Source organism: Schistocerca americana, chromosome 1, assembly GCF_021461395.2.
Source record: "Schistocerca americana isolate TAMUIC-IGC-003095 chromosome 1, iqSchAmer2.1, whole genome shotgun sequence".
Taxonomy (NCBI): domain Eukaryota; kingdom Metazoa; phylum Arthropoda; class Insecta; order Orthoptera; family Acrididae; genus Schistocerca; species Schistocerca americana.
This window is the reverse complement of record NC_060119.1, coordinates 210,507,584-210,525,668: the sequence shown is the minus strand read 5'-3', so window position 1 is coordinate 210,525,668 and position 18,085 is coordinate 210,507,584. Positions and strand designations below refer to the sequence as shown.

The 18,085-nt window shown below is 37.2% G+C and overlaps 2 protein-coding genes across 4 annotated transcripts in view; one reads left to right on the top strand and one right to left on the bottom strand.

Moving 5' to 3' along the window:
* The window catches only part of LOC124598689 (transcription factor IIIB 90 kDa subunit), a 363,153-nt gene that overhangs the window by 80,311 nt on the left and 264,757 nt on the right, over nt 1-18,085 (top strand). The gene's annotated exons all lie outside the window — the stretch shown is intronic.
* On the bottom strand, nt 9,434-15,354 carry LOC124598956 (BTB/POZ domain-containing protein 6-B). 2 transcript variants are annotated; one of them, XM_047136040.1, is made up of 6 exons: nt 15,178-15,354; nt 14,340-14,612; nt 13,947-14,094; nt 13,651-13,867; nt 10,424-10,789; nt 9,434-10,312 (listed from the first exon to the last, which is right to left on the bottom strand). In XM_047136040.1, the coding sequence occupies exons 1-6, from the start codon at nt 15,266-15,268 to the stop codon at nt 9,842-9,844; spliced, it is 1,566 nt and encodes a 521-aa protein (XP_046991996.1). In that variant the 5' UTR covers nt 15,269-15,354; the 3' UTR covers nt 9,434-9,841. The 2 variants fall into 2 exon arrangements, with proteins under 2 accessions (XP_046991996.1, XP_046992005.1); XM_047136049.1 differs by having other exon boundaries at nt 14,340-14,609.

The window sequence follows — 18,085 nt, the reverse complement described above, 5'->3', positions numbered from 1 at the left end:
ACTGATAGTTATGTAATAGAGGGAAACATTCCACGTAGGAAATATATATCTAAAAGCAAAGATGATGTGACTTACCAAATGAAAGTGCTGGCAGGTCGACAGACACACAAACAAACACAAACATACACACAAAATTCAAGCTTTCGCAACAAACTGTTGCCTCATCAGGAAAGAGGGAAGGAGAGGGAAAGACGAAAGGATGTGGGTTTTAAGGGAGAGGGTAAGGAGTCATTCCAATCCCGGGAGCGGAAAGACTTACCTTAGGGGGAAAAAAGGACGGGTATACACTCGCACACACACACACACATATCCATCCACACATATACAGACACAAGCAGACATATTTAAAGACCGTCTTAGGTCTTTAAATATGTCTGCTTGTGTCTGTATATGTGTGGATGGATATGTGTGTGTTTGCGAGTGTATACCCGTCCTTTTTTCCCCCTAAGGTAAGTCTTTCCGCTCCCGGGATTGGAATGACTCCTTACCCTCTCCCTTAAAACCCACATCCTTTCGTCTTTCCCTCTCCTTCCCTCTTTCCTGATGAGGCAACTGTTTGTTGTGAAAGCTTTAATTTTGTGTGTATGTTTGTGTGTCTGTCGACCTGCCAGCACTTTCATTTGGTAAGTCACATCATCCTTGTTTTTAGATATATATTTCCTGATAGTTATGTAATTTACACACCTGTTGACATCTGATTTCTGTGGGATTGGAATTACCATATTCTTCTTGAAGTCTGATGGTATTTCGCCTGTCTCATACGTCTTGCTCACCAGATGACAGAGTTTTGTCATGGCTGGCTCTCCCAAGGCTATCAGTAGTTCTAATGGTGTGTTGTATACTCCCAGGGCCTTGTTACCACTTAAGTCTTTCAGTGCTCTGTCAAATTCTTCATGCAGTATCATATCTCCCATTTCATCTTCATGTACGTCCTCTGCCATGTCCATAATATTGCCCTCAAGTACATCACCCTTGTATAGACCCTCTATATACTCCTTCTGCCTTTCTGCTTCCCCTTCTTTGCTTAGGACTGGTTTTCCATCTGAGCTCTTAATATTCATACAGGTGGTTTTCTTTGCTCCATATATATCTTTAATTTTCCTGTAGGCAGTATCTATCTTACCCCTAGTGATATATGCCCTTACATCCATACATCTGTCCTGTAGCCATTCTTGCGTAGCCATTTTGCACTTCCTGTCGATTTCATTTTTGAGACATTTGTTTTCCTTTTTGCCTGCTTCATTTACCGCATTTTTATAGTTTCTCCTTTCATCAATTAAATTCAGTATCTCTTCTGTTACCTGAGGATTTCTACTAGCCCTTGTCTTTTCACCTACTTGATCCTCTGCCGCCTTCACTATTTCATCTCTCAAAGCTACCTATTCATCTTCTGGTGTATTAATTAATCATTCCCTAACACTTTCTACAGCCTCTGGTTCTTTCAATTTATCTAGGCCCCATCTCCTTAACATCCTACCTTTTTGCAGTTTCTGCAGTTTTAGTCAACAGTTCATAACCAACAAATTATGATCAGAGTCCACATCTGCCTCTGGAAATATCTTACAATTAAAAACATGGTTCCTAAATCTCTGTCGTTCCATTATATAATCTATCTGAAATCTTCTAGTGTCTCCAGGCCTCATCCATGTATGCAACCTTCTTTCATGATTACTAAACCAAGCATTGGCTGTGATTAAGTTATGCTCTGCGCAAAATTCTACCAGGTGGTTTCCTCTTTTATTTCCTACCCCCAGTCCATATTCACCTACTCCTTTTTCTTCTCTTCCCGTCACTACTATTGAATTCCAGTCCCCTATGACTATTAAATTTTTGTCTTCCTTAAGTATCTGAATAATTTCTTTTGTCACATCATACATTTCTTCAATCTCTTCATCATCTACAGAGCTTGTTAGCATATAGACTTGTACTACTATGTAGGTGTGGGCTTCATGTCTATCTTAGCTACAAGAATGCTTTCACTATGCTATTCGTAGTAGCTTTTCTGTGCTCTTATTTTTTTTATTCATTATTAAACCTGCTTCTGCATTACCCCTATTTGATTTTGTATTTATAACCCTTTATTCACCTGATTAGAAGTATTGTTCCTCCTGTCTCCGAACTTCAGTAGTTCCCACTGTATCTAACTTTAACCTATCCATTTCTCTTTTTAAATTTTCTAACCTAATGACATTAAAGGATCTGACATTCCATGCTTCGATCAGTAAAACACCAGTTTTTTTTTTCTCCTGAGTAGTCTCCACGCGGAGATCCAAATGGTGGACTATTTTACCTCCAGAATATTTTACCAAGAGGACGTCATCATCTTTTAACCATCCAGTAAAGCTGCATGTCATCGGGAAAAATTACGGCTGTAGTTTCCCCTTGCTTTCAGCCATTTGCAGTACCAGTACAGCCAGGCCGTTTTAGTTAACATTACAAGGCCAGATCAATCAATCATCCAGACTGTTGCCCCTGAACTATTGAAAAGCCTGCTTCCCCTTTTCAGGAACCACACGCTTGTCTGGCCTCTCAACAGAGACCCTTCCTTTGTGGTTGCACCTACTGTAAGGCTGTCTGTATCACTGAGGTACGCAAGCCTCCCCACCAACGGCAAGATCCATGGTTCATGGGAGGGGGGTGGGCGTGTTTTTCTTGTCATAGACATGTTAATTCTAGAGGTATCAATATCAGCTTTGTTTATCCAAATGAGAGGACAATGTTACATTAGCATTGTCCATCTGAAAGATATGAATCAAATACTTGTTCACACTCATAAATCTGATAATCAATTTCAGATACATTATATTACATACAATTTAGGATTTTCCTGTTTCAGATATCAGATTTGTTACTATTCCATAAAAGAAAATGAAATTGTTTGTAATAAGGAAGTATTCCATATCACATCAAGGCCACTGAATTATTGGCAAAAAAAGGACCCTTAGATAAAAGCAGCTTTGTATTGTATTTGTGTAGTCGATAGTGTGCTAAATGCTGTTTAGTACAAAGAATAAATCTTTTAGCATATCAGGTTACTTCTTTGTTGATAATGAAAAGGCATTTGAGGAGAACAATTGAATTATCTCCACAAAACTATCCTCAAAAATAGTGACAGTTATAGTTATGCAACAATGCAGATACTTGTTACTGGAAAGGTAATGAAATGCCATGCTGGGACTTGTGGCCAACTCTGCAATGTGTAAGAAGTAGATGTTGTGACAGCCTTTGCTCCAAATCCACATACTTCTATAGGAGTTGAGTGCCCCAAGAATAAACTGTTTTGATTGTGGTCTTCAGTGTGAGGATTAGTTTGATGCAGCTCTCCATGCTAGTTTATTGAAGGCAAATCTATCCATCTCTACTTATTTACTGCAACTTGTGTCCTTTTGAATCTGCTTATTGTATTCAAGACTTGGTTTCCCTCTAAAATTTTTACCCTTAAGATTTCCCTCCATTACCAAACTGATGATTCCTTTATTCCCCTGGATGTGTCCTGTTGTCCGATTCCTTTTTAGAGTCAGATTGTGCCATAAATTTCTTCTTTCCAAAACTTGGTGCAGTACCTCCTCATTAGTTATTATATCTTCTCATCTTTAGCATTATTCTGTAGCACAACATTTTGAAAGCCTCTATTTTCTTCTTGTCTGAATTGTTTATGGCCTATGTTCACTTTCATATAAAGCCACGCTCCAAAACAAATACCTTCAGAAAAGACTTCAAAACACTGGAATTGATATTAGATCTTAACAAATTCCTGTTTTTCAGAAATGCTTTTTTTGCTATTGCCAGTCTGCATTTTATATCCATCTAGTTCTGCTGTCATCAGTTATTTTTTCGGCTGACATCAGTTGTTTTGCTTCACCTGATTTAATTTGACTGCCCTTGTTTCAAGGTTCATCATATAACCTCTTTTCAAGATACTATCTATTCTGTTCAACTTCTTTTCCATCTCCTTTGCTCTCTCTTGAGAGAATTGTAATGTCATAGGGAAATGTCAAAGCTTTCACTTCTTCTCACTTTGCAAATTCTTCCTTGGTTTCCATTACTGATTGCTCAGTGCACAGGCTGAATACCACTGGGGACAGGGTACAGCACTCTGTGCTCAACTACTGCTTCCTATCTATGTCTTTCAACTACTATAACTGTGGTCCGGTTTCTGTATGAGTTGTAAATAACCTACTCTTCTCTGCATTTTATCCCTGGTATCTTCAGAATTCCAAAGAGTTATTCGAGTCATCGTTCTCAAAACCTACAAATTGGTATAAATATAGATTTTTGTTTCTTCAGCCTGTCTCTTTAGACAAACCATACGGTCAGTATTGCCTTGTGTATTACATTTCTCCAGAACTTTTAATTGATCTTACCTGGGGTTGACATCTACCAGTCTTACATTCATCTGCAAATAATTTGTGTCATTGTTTTAATCCAGTATTATTAAAAGCTAAATGTTGATGATACTGACAATCAAACCCAAGCCCTTCACGTGACAGTTAACCACTTTGTATAGTGAATTTGATGTCATTCTGTGCACAATCATAGCCTGCTTTTCACTGTTTACTCATATTTTAATTTCTTCAGTCATATGGACATTAATGAGTGGTTTCTAGCCAATTCTTTGTCACCAAACTTATAAAAGACACATTAATTCTTGTTCAGAACGTGTAAGAGGTTTACACATACCATATGTCTAAAATACGACGACAGCATATAGAAATGATTGTTCGTATTAAAACATGATAACAAATTCAGTAGAGAGTAGCATACCATAAAACTTTTTAAATACCAAAACAAATCATTATTTGTAGGGTGGATGCAATTAGACCAAGTGACATAAAAATAAAAAAGCTGGCATACTTTGTTTACTTTTATTCCATAATGTTGTACAGGATCATACGTATGGGTAACCCATCGAGCAAGGCTTAAGTTTTTCGGGTCCAAAAACCTGTAATACTGATCAGGAACACCCTGTAAAAGCCTGTTTAAAGAACTGGCAATATTGATTACTGCTTTTCAGTACACTTATCCTTTAATGGAATTTGTCATAAATAATATATCTCTTTTTCATACTAACAACTCAATTTGATCCACAAAGATGTTCATTATTCTGGAATATATATTTTCAGTAGCTTGCCAGCAATCAGTAAAAATTAAGCTGCTGTTGAGGTACAATTTAAAAGAACTCTGAAGGAATTATTAGTGGTTGACTCTTTCTATTCCAGTGATGTATTTTGTAGAAGGAAGAACCATTGATGTATTTATTATTAATGATACCAAATAATGCACATGTGGTTTTTTATTACACATTTTTGCTAGGATCTGTGGAACAATCTTTAACCTATTTCATCTTTTGTTAATGTGTATACATATTACACATTTTTGCTAGGATCTGTGGAACAATCTTTAACCTATTTCATCTTTTGTAAATGTTTATATGTATTACACATTTTTGCTAGGATCTGTGGAAGGTTCTTTAACCTATTTCATCTTTTGTAAATGTGTATGGTTATTTTTTAAAAAAACGTATCGTACATTCTTGAGGAACTCTTCGCAATATACATACGGATTGTAACATATGACTAGATGTCAGTCTTCTTTTTGTAATTTATGAGAAATGGTGTCCTCTGCAAGCTGCCCTCCTTACATCTGTTGTGAATTACATACCTGTTTACAATTTCTCCTTTATTCATTATGATACAGTGGATACAATGGGAGATTTCCTGGCACAAACAAAATACAACCCAGTTGCATCCTCATTGACTTGTAAAAATTTCACATTTGCCTATTTTGCATATTTCCACAGCCACTTCAGCCCCACACAATAGCACATTTTAATGCGTGTCAACAAGCAATGTGACACAGTGGTTGTGACACTGAGTCGTGCCTGGAAGGAATAGGGTTTTCCTAAATTTAATGCCAAGGTAGTTCCTTTGCATCATTGACCAAACCAGGCTTATATGTCATCTCTAAGGATCTCTCTGACAGTACATTAAACTTGAATCTTCCGTACTTGTTTTTAATAAGTATACTCCCATTTTTCAATGTCTTGAATGTCATTAAAACACAGACATACAACTTAAACAAACTATAATCAATATGTTGATAGGTAAAATGCATTATGAATGTTGATCACATGGCAATTTTTGTGTGTGTGTGTGTGTGTGTGTGTGTGTGTGTGTGTGTGTGTGTGTGTGCTGTAATTCTGCTTTAAATTGGCTCATCAAGAAAAGGTGTAGTACTGAGCCTTTGCATTTTACTTGCAGAAAAGTTGTCTTTATCAAATGACTAACCTATGTCATCACATTTATAGTCAGACAATAAATAATACATCTTTACTAATGTATTTAATCAGTTTCAGTCCTTGTGATCTCTCAGGTTTTCTTGGCACGTCTGGTTTGTTGTTTCCATTGATCCACAATATTTTGATGACTAACGCAGCTGTCTTCTTCAGGTACTGCGTATTTGCTGCCTATGCTCCAACCAGACTGTTTACTGTTGTTGGGCTCAACCTGCCAAACTGAATTCCCAATGCCCATTATACCCTTTGACACTCTCTTTTTTACAGAGCTTGGACTGATATATTGCGAAATACAAATTCTCTCAGTATTTTCCAACTCTTGTGGATGTGATGGCTGACAAGATATTAATAATTGAGTGTAAGACCCCAACACTTGTTTAAATTGAATCTTCTATCCCTCAGTCTTTATTTGTATAAATTCTGTCAACTGATTGACATAATTTCAAAATTGTAGCACGTAATGGTGTATGTTGTGTAATACACTAGCTTCATTTCCAAGGCTTACCAAAGATAAATTATTTTATGACATTGATAGCTTCATCACAATTGTGTTTATCTGTCAGGGATTATAGTTAGATAATGAAACAGTAGTGTTGAGAAATACAAAGAAAATGATTCCTAGCAAAACCACACACATTAGATGTCTTCATGGATTAATTTGTGACGTAGAGATTATTCTCAATAGCTGGGCACAAGGAGGAGGAAAAGAAATCACGAATGTCGTTTCTGCAGTAACAAACAAGATATTTTTCACAAACTTTGAGGACCATTACTGAGCCAAATATGGACTAAATCAAATCTTTAATTTATACATGAATGTTGTGACACGCTTTCTTTTCTCAGCACACGACTGTGAGTGAGTTTAGTGCCTTGCTGAATTGTGTTGTTATAGGTGAAAGTTACATTAAAGGGAGAAAGAAGATAAGTTGCCAGTCAGTTTATAACCTATACACTAGACAGCAGCAAAGGGGCCACTAAGCCTACTGGTTGCGCAGTTTTAATTGGTCCCTCTGTGATCACTGAAAGTACGCTAACTTTGTGCCACTCGGGAATATTTAAGCTCATTGCCAATCTTAGTAGCTAAGTAACAGTGTTGTGCACCTTAACGAAGTAGTTTTGTCAATATAGTGTTGATCCCTGTACTTATTGGTAATATAATTTACAAAAATGAGTGAAGAGGCTGTACCTGGTCCTTCTAGCAACTTACCATAAACTTTCGTGTCACTCCTGCACCTCATTATTCCATTATGTGTTCATTTGTTTTATATGGTGTAAGCTGGCTGCTCTGGACAAGGAGGTGGGGGTGTCTCAGTAACTATTGCACAATGAGCCAGTTGCAAGCTTCCCCTCCCAGCAACCTCCGATCAAGGGCTAATTAAAAGTGTGTGATCAGTAATGTCCCCATTCAATAGATGAATCACATCAACAATACCACAAGTGCTCCACCCCTCTCTCCTTTTTATGAGACATTGTGGAAAGGTTTAAAATTTAGTCAGACTTGATGGGACTTCATATGAAAGACATTCGTGCTCGGAATATAAAGAGCTGGGATTTGTCCAAACAAGAGATGCCTACCATGAGTCCTTCTTCTCATGTTCTGCCACTGTTCTTAATCTGACGCGTATTAGTACGTTGCTAGAAGATGATATGTCGTGCTGACTTCGGCTGTAGACATCCTTAAAATCCATCCTATATCATTCCAAGCAGTACATATCAATTTTCTCTATTTGATTACCATTCTGAACAGTTCATATCCTTCTGGGCATAAGCTACACTGCTCTTCGATAATCATTCAAAATGTTTGGAAATATTGTGAGGAACTTTCTTTTCAGGACTTTGTAGAAGTGGCTTCCCTTTCATTCACTTCAACTGTTAGAATGGGTTGTTTCTGTACTGACTGTAAATACTTATAAGACTTCCAATCTGTCCAAGCTAGTAGTAGCAACAGGATAATCACTTTCTTGTGTGCCACCTGCATCATGAGGCTTTCTGTGAATTTTCCAATAAGTGGTTAACTTTGAGTTCTCTAGTAAGCTGTGACTTTATAGATTTCTGAGATGCACCTGTTCAGTAGGGTTATTGTTGAAGCTCTTCAGCACCTTTCATACTATGGCAGATGAGTTCTCCCTTCTGGACTCTGAGGCTTCAATAGAACGTAAAATTCGTTAGTGCTCTGTGTTATGAGGCAAATTTTCTTGGCTGTGTTACCTTAAGTGCATCCTCCCTACAAGGGACAGGTAATAGGTCAATGTTGGCTCTCTGAAAAATGTTTTCATATGGTGTACAGAATATACACACCTCAAGCTATATCTGCAACACTATCTACTACTGCTGAAAGGTGGAGGTATCTTTGAACCATGGAGATTTCAACCATTCTATTCAGCTTATTCTTCAGTATCTACACTTTTTTCATCTGATGTGTGTGCACATCCCAAGATGCACAGACACATCGGAAGCCCCAAGACCAGTTTGTTGGATTGGGATTATAGTTGCTTGAGACTGAATTCAGTGTTGAAGTTCTACATTGCTTGTACTATATATAATGAGATGTCAACACTGAAAAATATGTTGCTTTGAACATCAAACCAGTGGCTATGTTATGATAAAGCTCATGTGAGCTGCCAGGAACCACATTTGTGCCATTTCTATTTAATCTTCTGGGGCACTGTGCATTTTTTAGATGCCAAATACCTAATTTTCTCCTCAGTTGATATCCAGTCAATAGTAATTGATGCTGTTATGAGAGCTGGCTTTGAAAATAGACAATACAATAAAAGTAATATAATATTAATTGTGTGGAATGATCAGCATTATAACAGAAGGATGTTTCTTCACAGTTGTTCCTAATGATGTCCATGGTTCACTCAACTGCTATAGGTGTGATGCGACATTATTTGAGGATACTTTTACAGTGGGCAGCCTGAGCTATATGATACTAATGAGATAATGAGGAAGGTTTTATATTAGGAATGCTGTGAGGTATGGAATTGTTAAATACCTTGAAGTTGTATTATAGAGATTCGGTAGTTATTCTCAGGAATTCAGGTTGAACTTAACTATAATAGCATGAATGGTTTGCCATGGATCATTTTCTTTTCATAATTTCATTCTGTTCTTTAACAAAAGGAGGCAGAGAAATACATTCATCCAAATATGTTTTTTTTTTATTCCAACAATAGGTACATTGTCATAATACTGAACTATTCAGTAACATTATTACGCATTTTTGCACTCATGCCTTGCTACCTTCCTTTATAAAGACTTAGAATAAATACAAAGAAAAACTCCAAAAACAAATAAATTATTTTACTTATTCACTCATGGTCACAACAGTGAAATAAATGAGACAGTATATTTTATATGTATTTACAAAGGAAGAATATTGACTTGTGTGTTTGCATGTGCCAAAAATTCTTCTCCTACATTCCAAATACGCATATTGCCGGAATGCGGGGAAAAAAGTTTTGGGATTTTCATGCTACACCTCATTAAAAAGTAACCTCATACAGAGCTGTACAAAGTCAGAGAAGCGATAAATGTTACATACTAATGTTCATCAGCTGATGAAGGCCCATAAAATATAAGTTCTGGTATCTGTCCTCCCTGCACTCCTGTTCCATTAGTACTTTCAGAGGAACACTGAAACTGAAATGTCACACAGCCTACTGTCACTTCACTCATTCCTTCTTGGCCAAAATAACTTAATTCACCTCCATCTAAAATTGCAGAAGCTGTGTAGTACGATTCTGGTTCAATCTGTATAGGGTGTTCAAAATATACGTGAAACGTATTGCTTGAACCATCAGAAAAGAATTTTGTGTTATTTTCAGCCATAACACGACCTAACCGTTTTAGCTCAATCTTCACATTATAGTCCGAAGCACCTCCAGATGAGCCATAAAGTCCAAAACCAACAACAAATATCCTCTTATCCACACTGAATTGAATGCTGTCACAGCGTCCCCTATATCTCCACTGGTTACTGCGATAAGCACAAGACTGGAAGCGATGACATACCTGTACAGATGGGAATGAGAAATAATTTCAAACGTTAAGCAATTTCTACAGAAATTAAAGTGTAGAAACTTAGTGATACTTTGTCTGTTAATTTAAACCTTAATTGCATACCTGTGGCTTAAGTCCTGCTCTTGGTTTTGTTGGATAACTAAGTTGCGGTTTTTTATGAGCAGTAAAGTGTAAAAATATATCAATTGTCTCCTGTAATGTGAGTATTCCCAACTGTGCTGCACCATTAGCAAACTCTTCAAGACTCATTGTGGGTATACGAACTAAATACAATGCATTGCCCAACACTGTTCTTTTATTTTGTGGAGTTGGTTCCAAATCTAGTCGAGTACATTCTGCTGTAGCCCAGTTAAGAGCTGCTTCAAAGAGATGCATCTCCTTGCAATTAAGTGTTTCTCTTGCTAATACAGACTCCAGTGTATGAATGTCTATATCCACAAAGCCTTCAGATCGGAGAGCCATTTCAGCCTTCAAAAAGAAAACATAACTGTATTAAAATGTATTCCATTTTGTTACCGAATGAATGAGACAATAATCATTACAAGAAGTCACATATCCACTGTTTTTGCTACTTCTTCTATGTGCGTTCTTTTCTAGCAAGAAATAAAAATCCATACTAAAAAACAAAAAGGGTTACTACAGCTGTAAAGTTCTGGTATATCAATTGTGATAGGAGATAACGATGCACTTTCAAATAAGACAACTATTCTTTGCAAAAAATTCTCTGTTTCATATTATGTGTATGATGCAGACGTGCTTTTAAGAATTACACTGTAATGCGATTCTGAACAAAGCAACAGACTATATGTTAAAAATATTTCATAATTTTTTTCATATGTGGAAAGCATGTGTGCACAGAAATTACAATGGGTTCTTTTACAATATTAAATTTTGTCTGGTCATCAAATTTCAGTGTTGACACTATGCTCTATAGGCTAAGTGCCTTTAGTAGTTGGTTATTGAATTGCTGTTACATGGTAAAGTCAGCAGCATATGAGAAACCATTAACATTCATGATATTTCCATGTGTTTGTCAAATGATGTCCCCAAATACTGTTACATGATGATTATGTTTTACATCACAATTAAACATTCTGGCCATCTTACAAAATGTGCACTGCTGTAATTTTCTCTCAATTGGCATTTAATGATCTGTCATACAACAGCAGCTTTAAAGGAAAACATAGGCACTATAATACATGCCCTACTCTTAAGAGTGAGAACAATCTTCACTGAGTGCAGAAATTCTAGTGCATAGTAAAATCACTCCAATAACAAACAATTACATCATACATGACAGAGCCAGTCAGTTAACATTGAAGTCTCCTCCATTTTCAGAATTCTGTTGCACTCCTAAATTGTCACTAATTGTAATACTTTTGTTACATATCATTCATACTGAAGTCAGCTACTTTGACTTACAATGTGATATCTTCAAATTCAGATATAATGGCTTCATTAATCATGATTGTTCCTTTGGTTTAGTGAGACAGTACTTCTGATATGTCTTTGCCACAGGCTCCACATGAAAGATTACTTATTTGCAATACTTGTGAACTTCAGGACAATATATACCAGATAAACATTTCTGAAATGACAGCAACATGAGCATCCAGGTCAATTCCATTTCATTTCTTTCATCTGTAACATTTTCCATCTATTTTCAGTTTTTCACATTAAATGATCCATACAGTGAAATTTATAAACTTATTTCACCAATTGATTTATTCTTTAACTTTGTGATTGAATTAAATACTGTAATCACATATCTGAACAATATAAACACATTAAATTAACCAAAATATTAAAAAGTAAACCATTTGATTCACAGAAAACATTAAGTAAAGGATGGCGGCAGTTGCAGAGAATAATTTTTGTAAGGCCGATGTAACCACATTTTCCATTACAGGTAGCCTTCGCTGTCATTATTACCTGTTTTCAAATAACTCAGATCATTAAAGCTTCAAATAAGAGTAAATGACAGATTGAAAAGGCTGTGCTCACCTTTGATGAAAACTACAGTTCATTAAATACCAACATAGCTAATATTTTATCCAGTCACACACTCTTTGTCCATTCTCTTTGCCAAGCATTCTGAAAAAGTTGTTCTTTGCCTTTATTTCAAATTAAGTACCTAAACCTGCAATTTAATTACAGCACATACATTGTATGTTGTTGTTATCAGTGCTTCTCGTGTGTACAGACTTTGTCATCTGCTTTCATCCTCTGATATTTACAGGAGTACCATTTTTATTACAAAGAACGTAAAAGTTTTCACTATATTTAAAATGATATTGCCATTTTTGATTGACATTTTGAGGTGCTGTTTGAAATTGTTTGAATTTGGCAATTAACAATAAATAAACTGCTTGTTATACTGTAAAGAGTTAGAAGGACTGTTTTGGGGGACAAACTGAAGCAAGTGTGATCCGAGTTGCATGCAGCTTCAGTAAAGGATACTAAGATATATTCTCAAACACAAAGTAGCCCCTCCCTTTCTGTTTTTCATCTTATGGGAAAGGACAGATATTTCATAAAAGCTGCACTGCCAGTAATGTAGTGCTGTAATGCCGTGATGTATGTATCAGTGTTGCAATGACAAGCAAACCATATAGATTGATCTTTGTCTTATTGTTTTTGCATGACATCATGAAAATTTATTAACTCATTAAACTATGATCAATTGACACCTAATAAGAATGAAAACTCATTAATTGCACAAGAAATGAATTGTACATCATCAGTTTTTCATAACATCCATTTAGGTTTCTTTTCATTCCTCTTCTCATAATGGGATATAGTAAATTTGTGAGACACATTGTTGCTTGGTTTACAAAAAATATTTGTATATTTATTACACAAAAAATGTATCTACAGGTAACACAGATATCTATTATCTATAGATGTATGAGAGAACTCTGGAGGATTATGAGCCACGTGAGCAATTTTATTTATTTCTGTCATTTTTCCCTCTCCACATTATGAAGGTGCAATTATTTTCTTCAACCCATGATCCCCATATACAAGTCTATCTTATACTTACTAAACTGATCAAGTTAGTTATGGATTTTTTTATTAATGAAACTTTACAATCACTTGCCCACCTCACACATCACTTTGTTCATTTGCGTACTGCCTCAGTGGCTCAATCACTAATTGCACATTTCTGATCAGTCTTTATAGTATAAATGACTCTGTCATTGCATAAGATGTTGGATGGAATGAGTCGTAGAGATGGATTTGTCTTCACGGCACTGCATATGAGCTGTATTATAAGTGTCAGGATTGTCATCTAGTCGCAGTGTATTGAGCGACTGTGAAAGACGTACCTGAGCATCAATAACTTCCCAGCATCTCTGCATCAGCTCTGGTTCCTCAAAAAGCCGTGATTGACTGAGTAATAGACATGCGTTTTTTGCAGTGAGGCTTGTTTCCAAATAATTTACACATGCCCGTGCCAAATGAGGAACTATATATTTTTTTGCCACATATAATGTAGCTAACACAGTGTCAGCTTCTAACTGAATTTCATCACAGTAGAGATACCTGTGCAAAACAAAGAGGTAATTTAAAGAAGAATATCAACAAGTATATCAAATTTGTCTTCCATAATCTTGGTACTTACTTTAAAAGTGTAAGAAATGCTGATGGTTCCACATCAGGAACTTCAATTTCATCCTTATTTTCTGCCAAACCACCATAGAACATGGCATAAAATACAGAACTTCCTGTGGCCAGTACATATTTGTGTGCTGGTATAGACTGTGTGTGTCCTGGAATAGGAGAATATCACATTTTAGCATGGACTATTACACAGTCACATAATTATAGCATTTATTTTATTTTTTTCTTATTCCACTCAATACAAAAGTATCAGAAATTATACAATACATAGGAAATACATAATACATAAACAAAGTACAATAGGATTAAGGGAGGAAGTCAGTCATGGTATCAATGGAAGCATCCCACCAACATTCACCTTAACAACTAACTTATAACAATTATTTGTAATCACCTGGACTTCCAACGATGAACCGTATATCAGCCATGAGTTCATTATTGAACATAGCTGCATTTCGTTCACGAACAGTTGATTTTGATGCTTGCCAGTTAGGATCTACAGTTGTCTGGCTGGGGCATGAAAGAGTGAAAGTTGTGTTGATCAGGTTTGGAGAAGCAAGAGGTGATGTTGGAGCACTAGCTGGCTGAGTAATCTGCATTGTTTCCCGTTGTGATACACTGTGGGGTGGTGACAGAGACAAACCGCCACCATTGTTGATTGCTTCTGCTGAAACAGTGATTAAGAACTGAATTACATATCTTGTTTATGGAGGGAAAAGTCAAGAGATGTACGCTAAGTAATGTAATGCATTAAAGTACATAGCACAATCGCCCGATACACTCACTGAAATACTAAATGTTAGCACGCACGCGAAAGGTAGTCACTAATCTGGTTGCTTTGTTTAATAATATGGTAGTTACGAAAACAGTAAGCAGAACCACTATTTTTCATGATGAATGAAAAGTTAACATCTTCGTTCCATTAAGAAACTAGTACAGAAACAGTTTGTCTTCGCTCGGCGGTAAATTTCTGAGTTTTGTTTACCTACAATTTGTTGACATTTCATTTACGTCTGTACATTACATTTTCGAAGGATACCGATATTAATAATTAGGTACATCCTTGGATTGAGCCACAAAGTATTGCAATGAAAAACATATAAAAATAGAGTGAATTATAGCTTTTCAACCAGTAAAGCGAATTTATATTCAGATTCAACGTTTGTGTCTGCTTATTTACTTCCGTCACTTAATGGATGTCAAATGTCATCCAGCTGTATTTTCGTACGTACCGTTAACCCATGCATTTGTTTGAGATATATTCTCTTGGAATCTTTTTATAGGCTTCGTTGATATTTTCGAATAAAGATTTGACATGGCCATTTTCGGAAATACGAGATCGACGCAAATCTTTGAAACACTCCCGCAAGCCCCTCTTACGCGGCAGCCATGTTGAACAGTTACTTCGCTTGGCCGCGGTCGATACGAAACAAAGAAACAAGAAAGAAGTGGGAGCGAGGCAGGAGCGCTTTTTCTGCATATTACACGCAGGAAACGGCATTAGTTTTTGTGGAACCAGTGATGAATGTATTTGGCGTTAAACTATCTTCCAACATCAATCTGGAAATGATTTTAAGAATAGATTACCACAAACTTCGTTCTGTTACAAAAAAGTTGCAACGTATGGCAAATGAAACGGTCCAAACCTAATTAATTAGTCATATAAGTTGCACCTTGGCAGTAGTATTTTTGGTTACTAATTGACCCAGCGCTGCTTATGTCCTTTAACGATATTAAATAGACTTGTCTGTTATCTTAGAGAGCATTAAAATGACAGGAAGAAATATAAGATTCCTGCCCACGAATGAATATTACAGGTAGAGAAGCCGTACTGCCGGTGGCTACTAAAAACACAAGCTTTTATCCGGAATTATACCGAAATTCCTGTGTTATCTACCATCAAGTCTTTATATTTTGAAGTACTTTGTTGCCCGCTGATTTTGTTCTCGAATTCTGTTCAGTCACACTTGGCTTTTTTCTCACGGGTTCGTTGTTTTGAGCTGACAGGATGGTTCCTGTGCTCATAAGCAAAAGGTGCATGATACATGGTTGAAAGAGACAATTCCTAGCTTACAGTCGAATATGTAGTAGGATGAAAAATTAGTGTATTCAGCGAAGAGAATAGTCCTTTCCATTGCAGTGAAAATGAAAAGATAATAAATTACCGAAACCGTCCATCAGAGCAGCAAGGAAACTACGAAGAAAATGAAAACGCATTGTCAAAATGGGTTGTGCATATTATTCCTGATACTTGGCCTCAGTATCTTCCTGCCGCTTTCCGTACTTCGAGTGCTAGAACCGAAAGACTGGTTTTTATTGTGGACACGAGAACGAGCATTTTCGAAGAGTGGAATATTTTGAATGCAAAATTTGCATATTTAGGTCTCTGAAAACTTGATACGATAATCGATTTTTGAACAATTTTGAAATTGTTGAACTTGAGAAATATGGAAATACATTATGTGATCAAAAGTATCCGGACACCCCCCAAAACATACGTTTTTCATATTAGGTGCTTTGTGCTGCCACCTGCTGCCAGGTACTCCATATCAGCAACCTCAATAGTCATTAGACACTGTGAGAGAACACAAAGGGGTGCTCCACGGAATTCATGGACTCAGAACGTGGTCAGGTGATTGGATGTCACTTGTATCATACGTTTGTACGCGAGATATCCACACTCCTAAACATCCCTAGATCCACTGTTTTCGATGCAACAGTGAAGTGGAAACGTGAAGGGACACGTACAGCACCAAAGCGTACAGGCCGACCTCGTCTTTTGACTGACAGAGACCGTCGACAGTTGAAGAGGGTCATAATGTGTAATAGGCAGACATCTATCCTCACCATTACACAGGAATTCCAAACTGCATCAGGATCCACTGAAAGTACTATGACAGGCGGGAGGTGAGAAAACTTGGATTTCATCGTCGAGCAGCTGCTCATAAGCCACATATCACGCCGGTAAATGCCAAACGGCGCCACGCTTGGTGTAAGGAGAGTAAACATTGGACGATTGAACAGCGGAAAAGTGTTGTGTTGAGTGACAAATCACGGTACACATTGTGGCGATCCGGTGGCAAGGCGCGCGTTTGGCAAATGCCCGGTGAATGTCACCTGCCATCTTGTGTAGTGCCAACAGTAAAATTCGGGGGCGGTGGCGTTATGGTGTGGTCCGTGTTTTTCGTAGAGGGGTCTAGCACCCCTTGATGCTTTCGTGGCACTATCACAACACAGGCCTACATTTGTGTTTTAAGCATCTTCTTTCTTCCCACTGTTGAAGAGCAATTCGGGGATGACGAATGCATCTTTCAACACGATCGAGCACCTGCCTGTTCATAACGCACGGCCTGTGGCGGAGTGGTTACACGACAATAACATCTCTGTAATGGACTGGCCTGCACAGAGTCTTGACCTGAATCCTACTGAACATCTTTGGGATGTTTTGGAACGCCGACTTTGTACCAGGCCTCACCGACCGACATGGATACCTCTCCTCAGTGCAGCACACTGTGAACAATGGGCTGCCATTCTCCAAAAACTTTCGGCACCTGGTTGAATGTATGCCTGCAAGAGTGGAAGCTGTCATTAAGTCCAAGAGTGGGCCAACACCATATCGAATTCCAGTATTACCGGTGCAGAGCGCCACGAACTCGTAAGTCATTTCCAACCGGGTGTCCGGATACTTTTGGCCTCATAATGTATGTTATCTGGTATTTCTGCGAAAAATGCCCATAAAATGAGTACAATCACAGTTTGAAAGTCAAACAACAGTGTTACTATTGAGAGAGTTAAGTTGCGATTTGAAACACTGTTCCATGATGTGTATGTATTCCGAGGTACGAAGGGACGAGTTCTGAGATTTGTAAACAGTCAGTTATTTTGTGTTTGTGTTAGGAGCGATTAACAAATGAGACTTAGCTATTCTTAATAATCAAGGATGCCATGTGTCAGCATTTTGAAAGAACACATTGAAGTGTTGTTTTTTAGGCATGAAAGTGTAGAATATCCCACGGTTATTGAATAATGTCGCTATCAAACAGCCGACTATTGAAACCTTTATGTTTTCCTGCATTGTTACAAACCTTGTCTGCCAACTAGTTGGTTTTTAAGTCGTAATACTGCTGTACCATACTGATT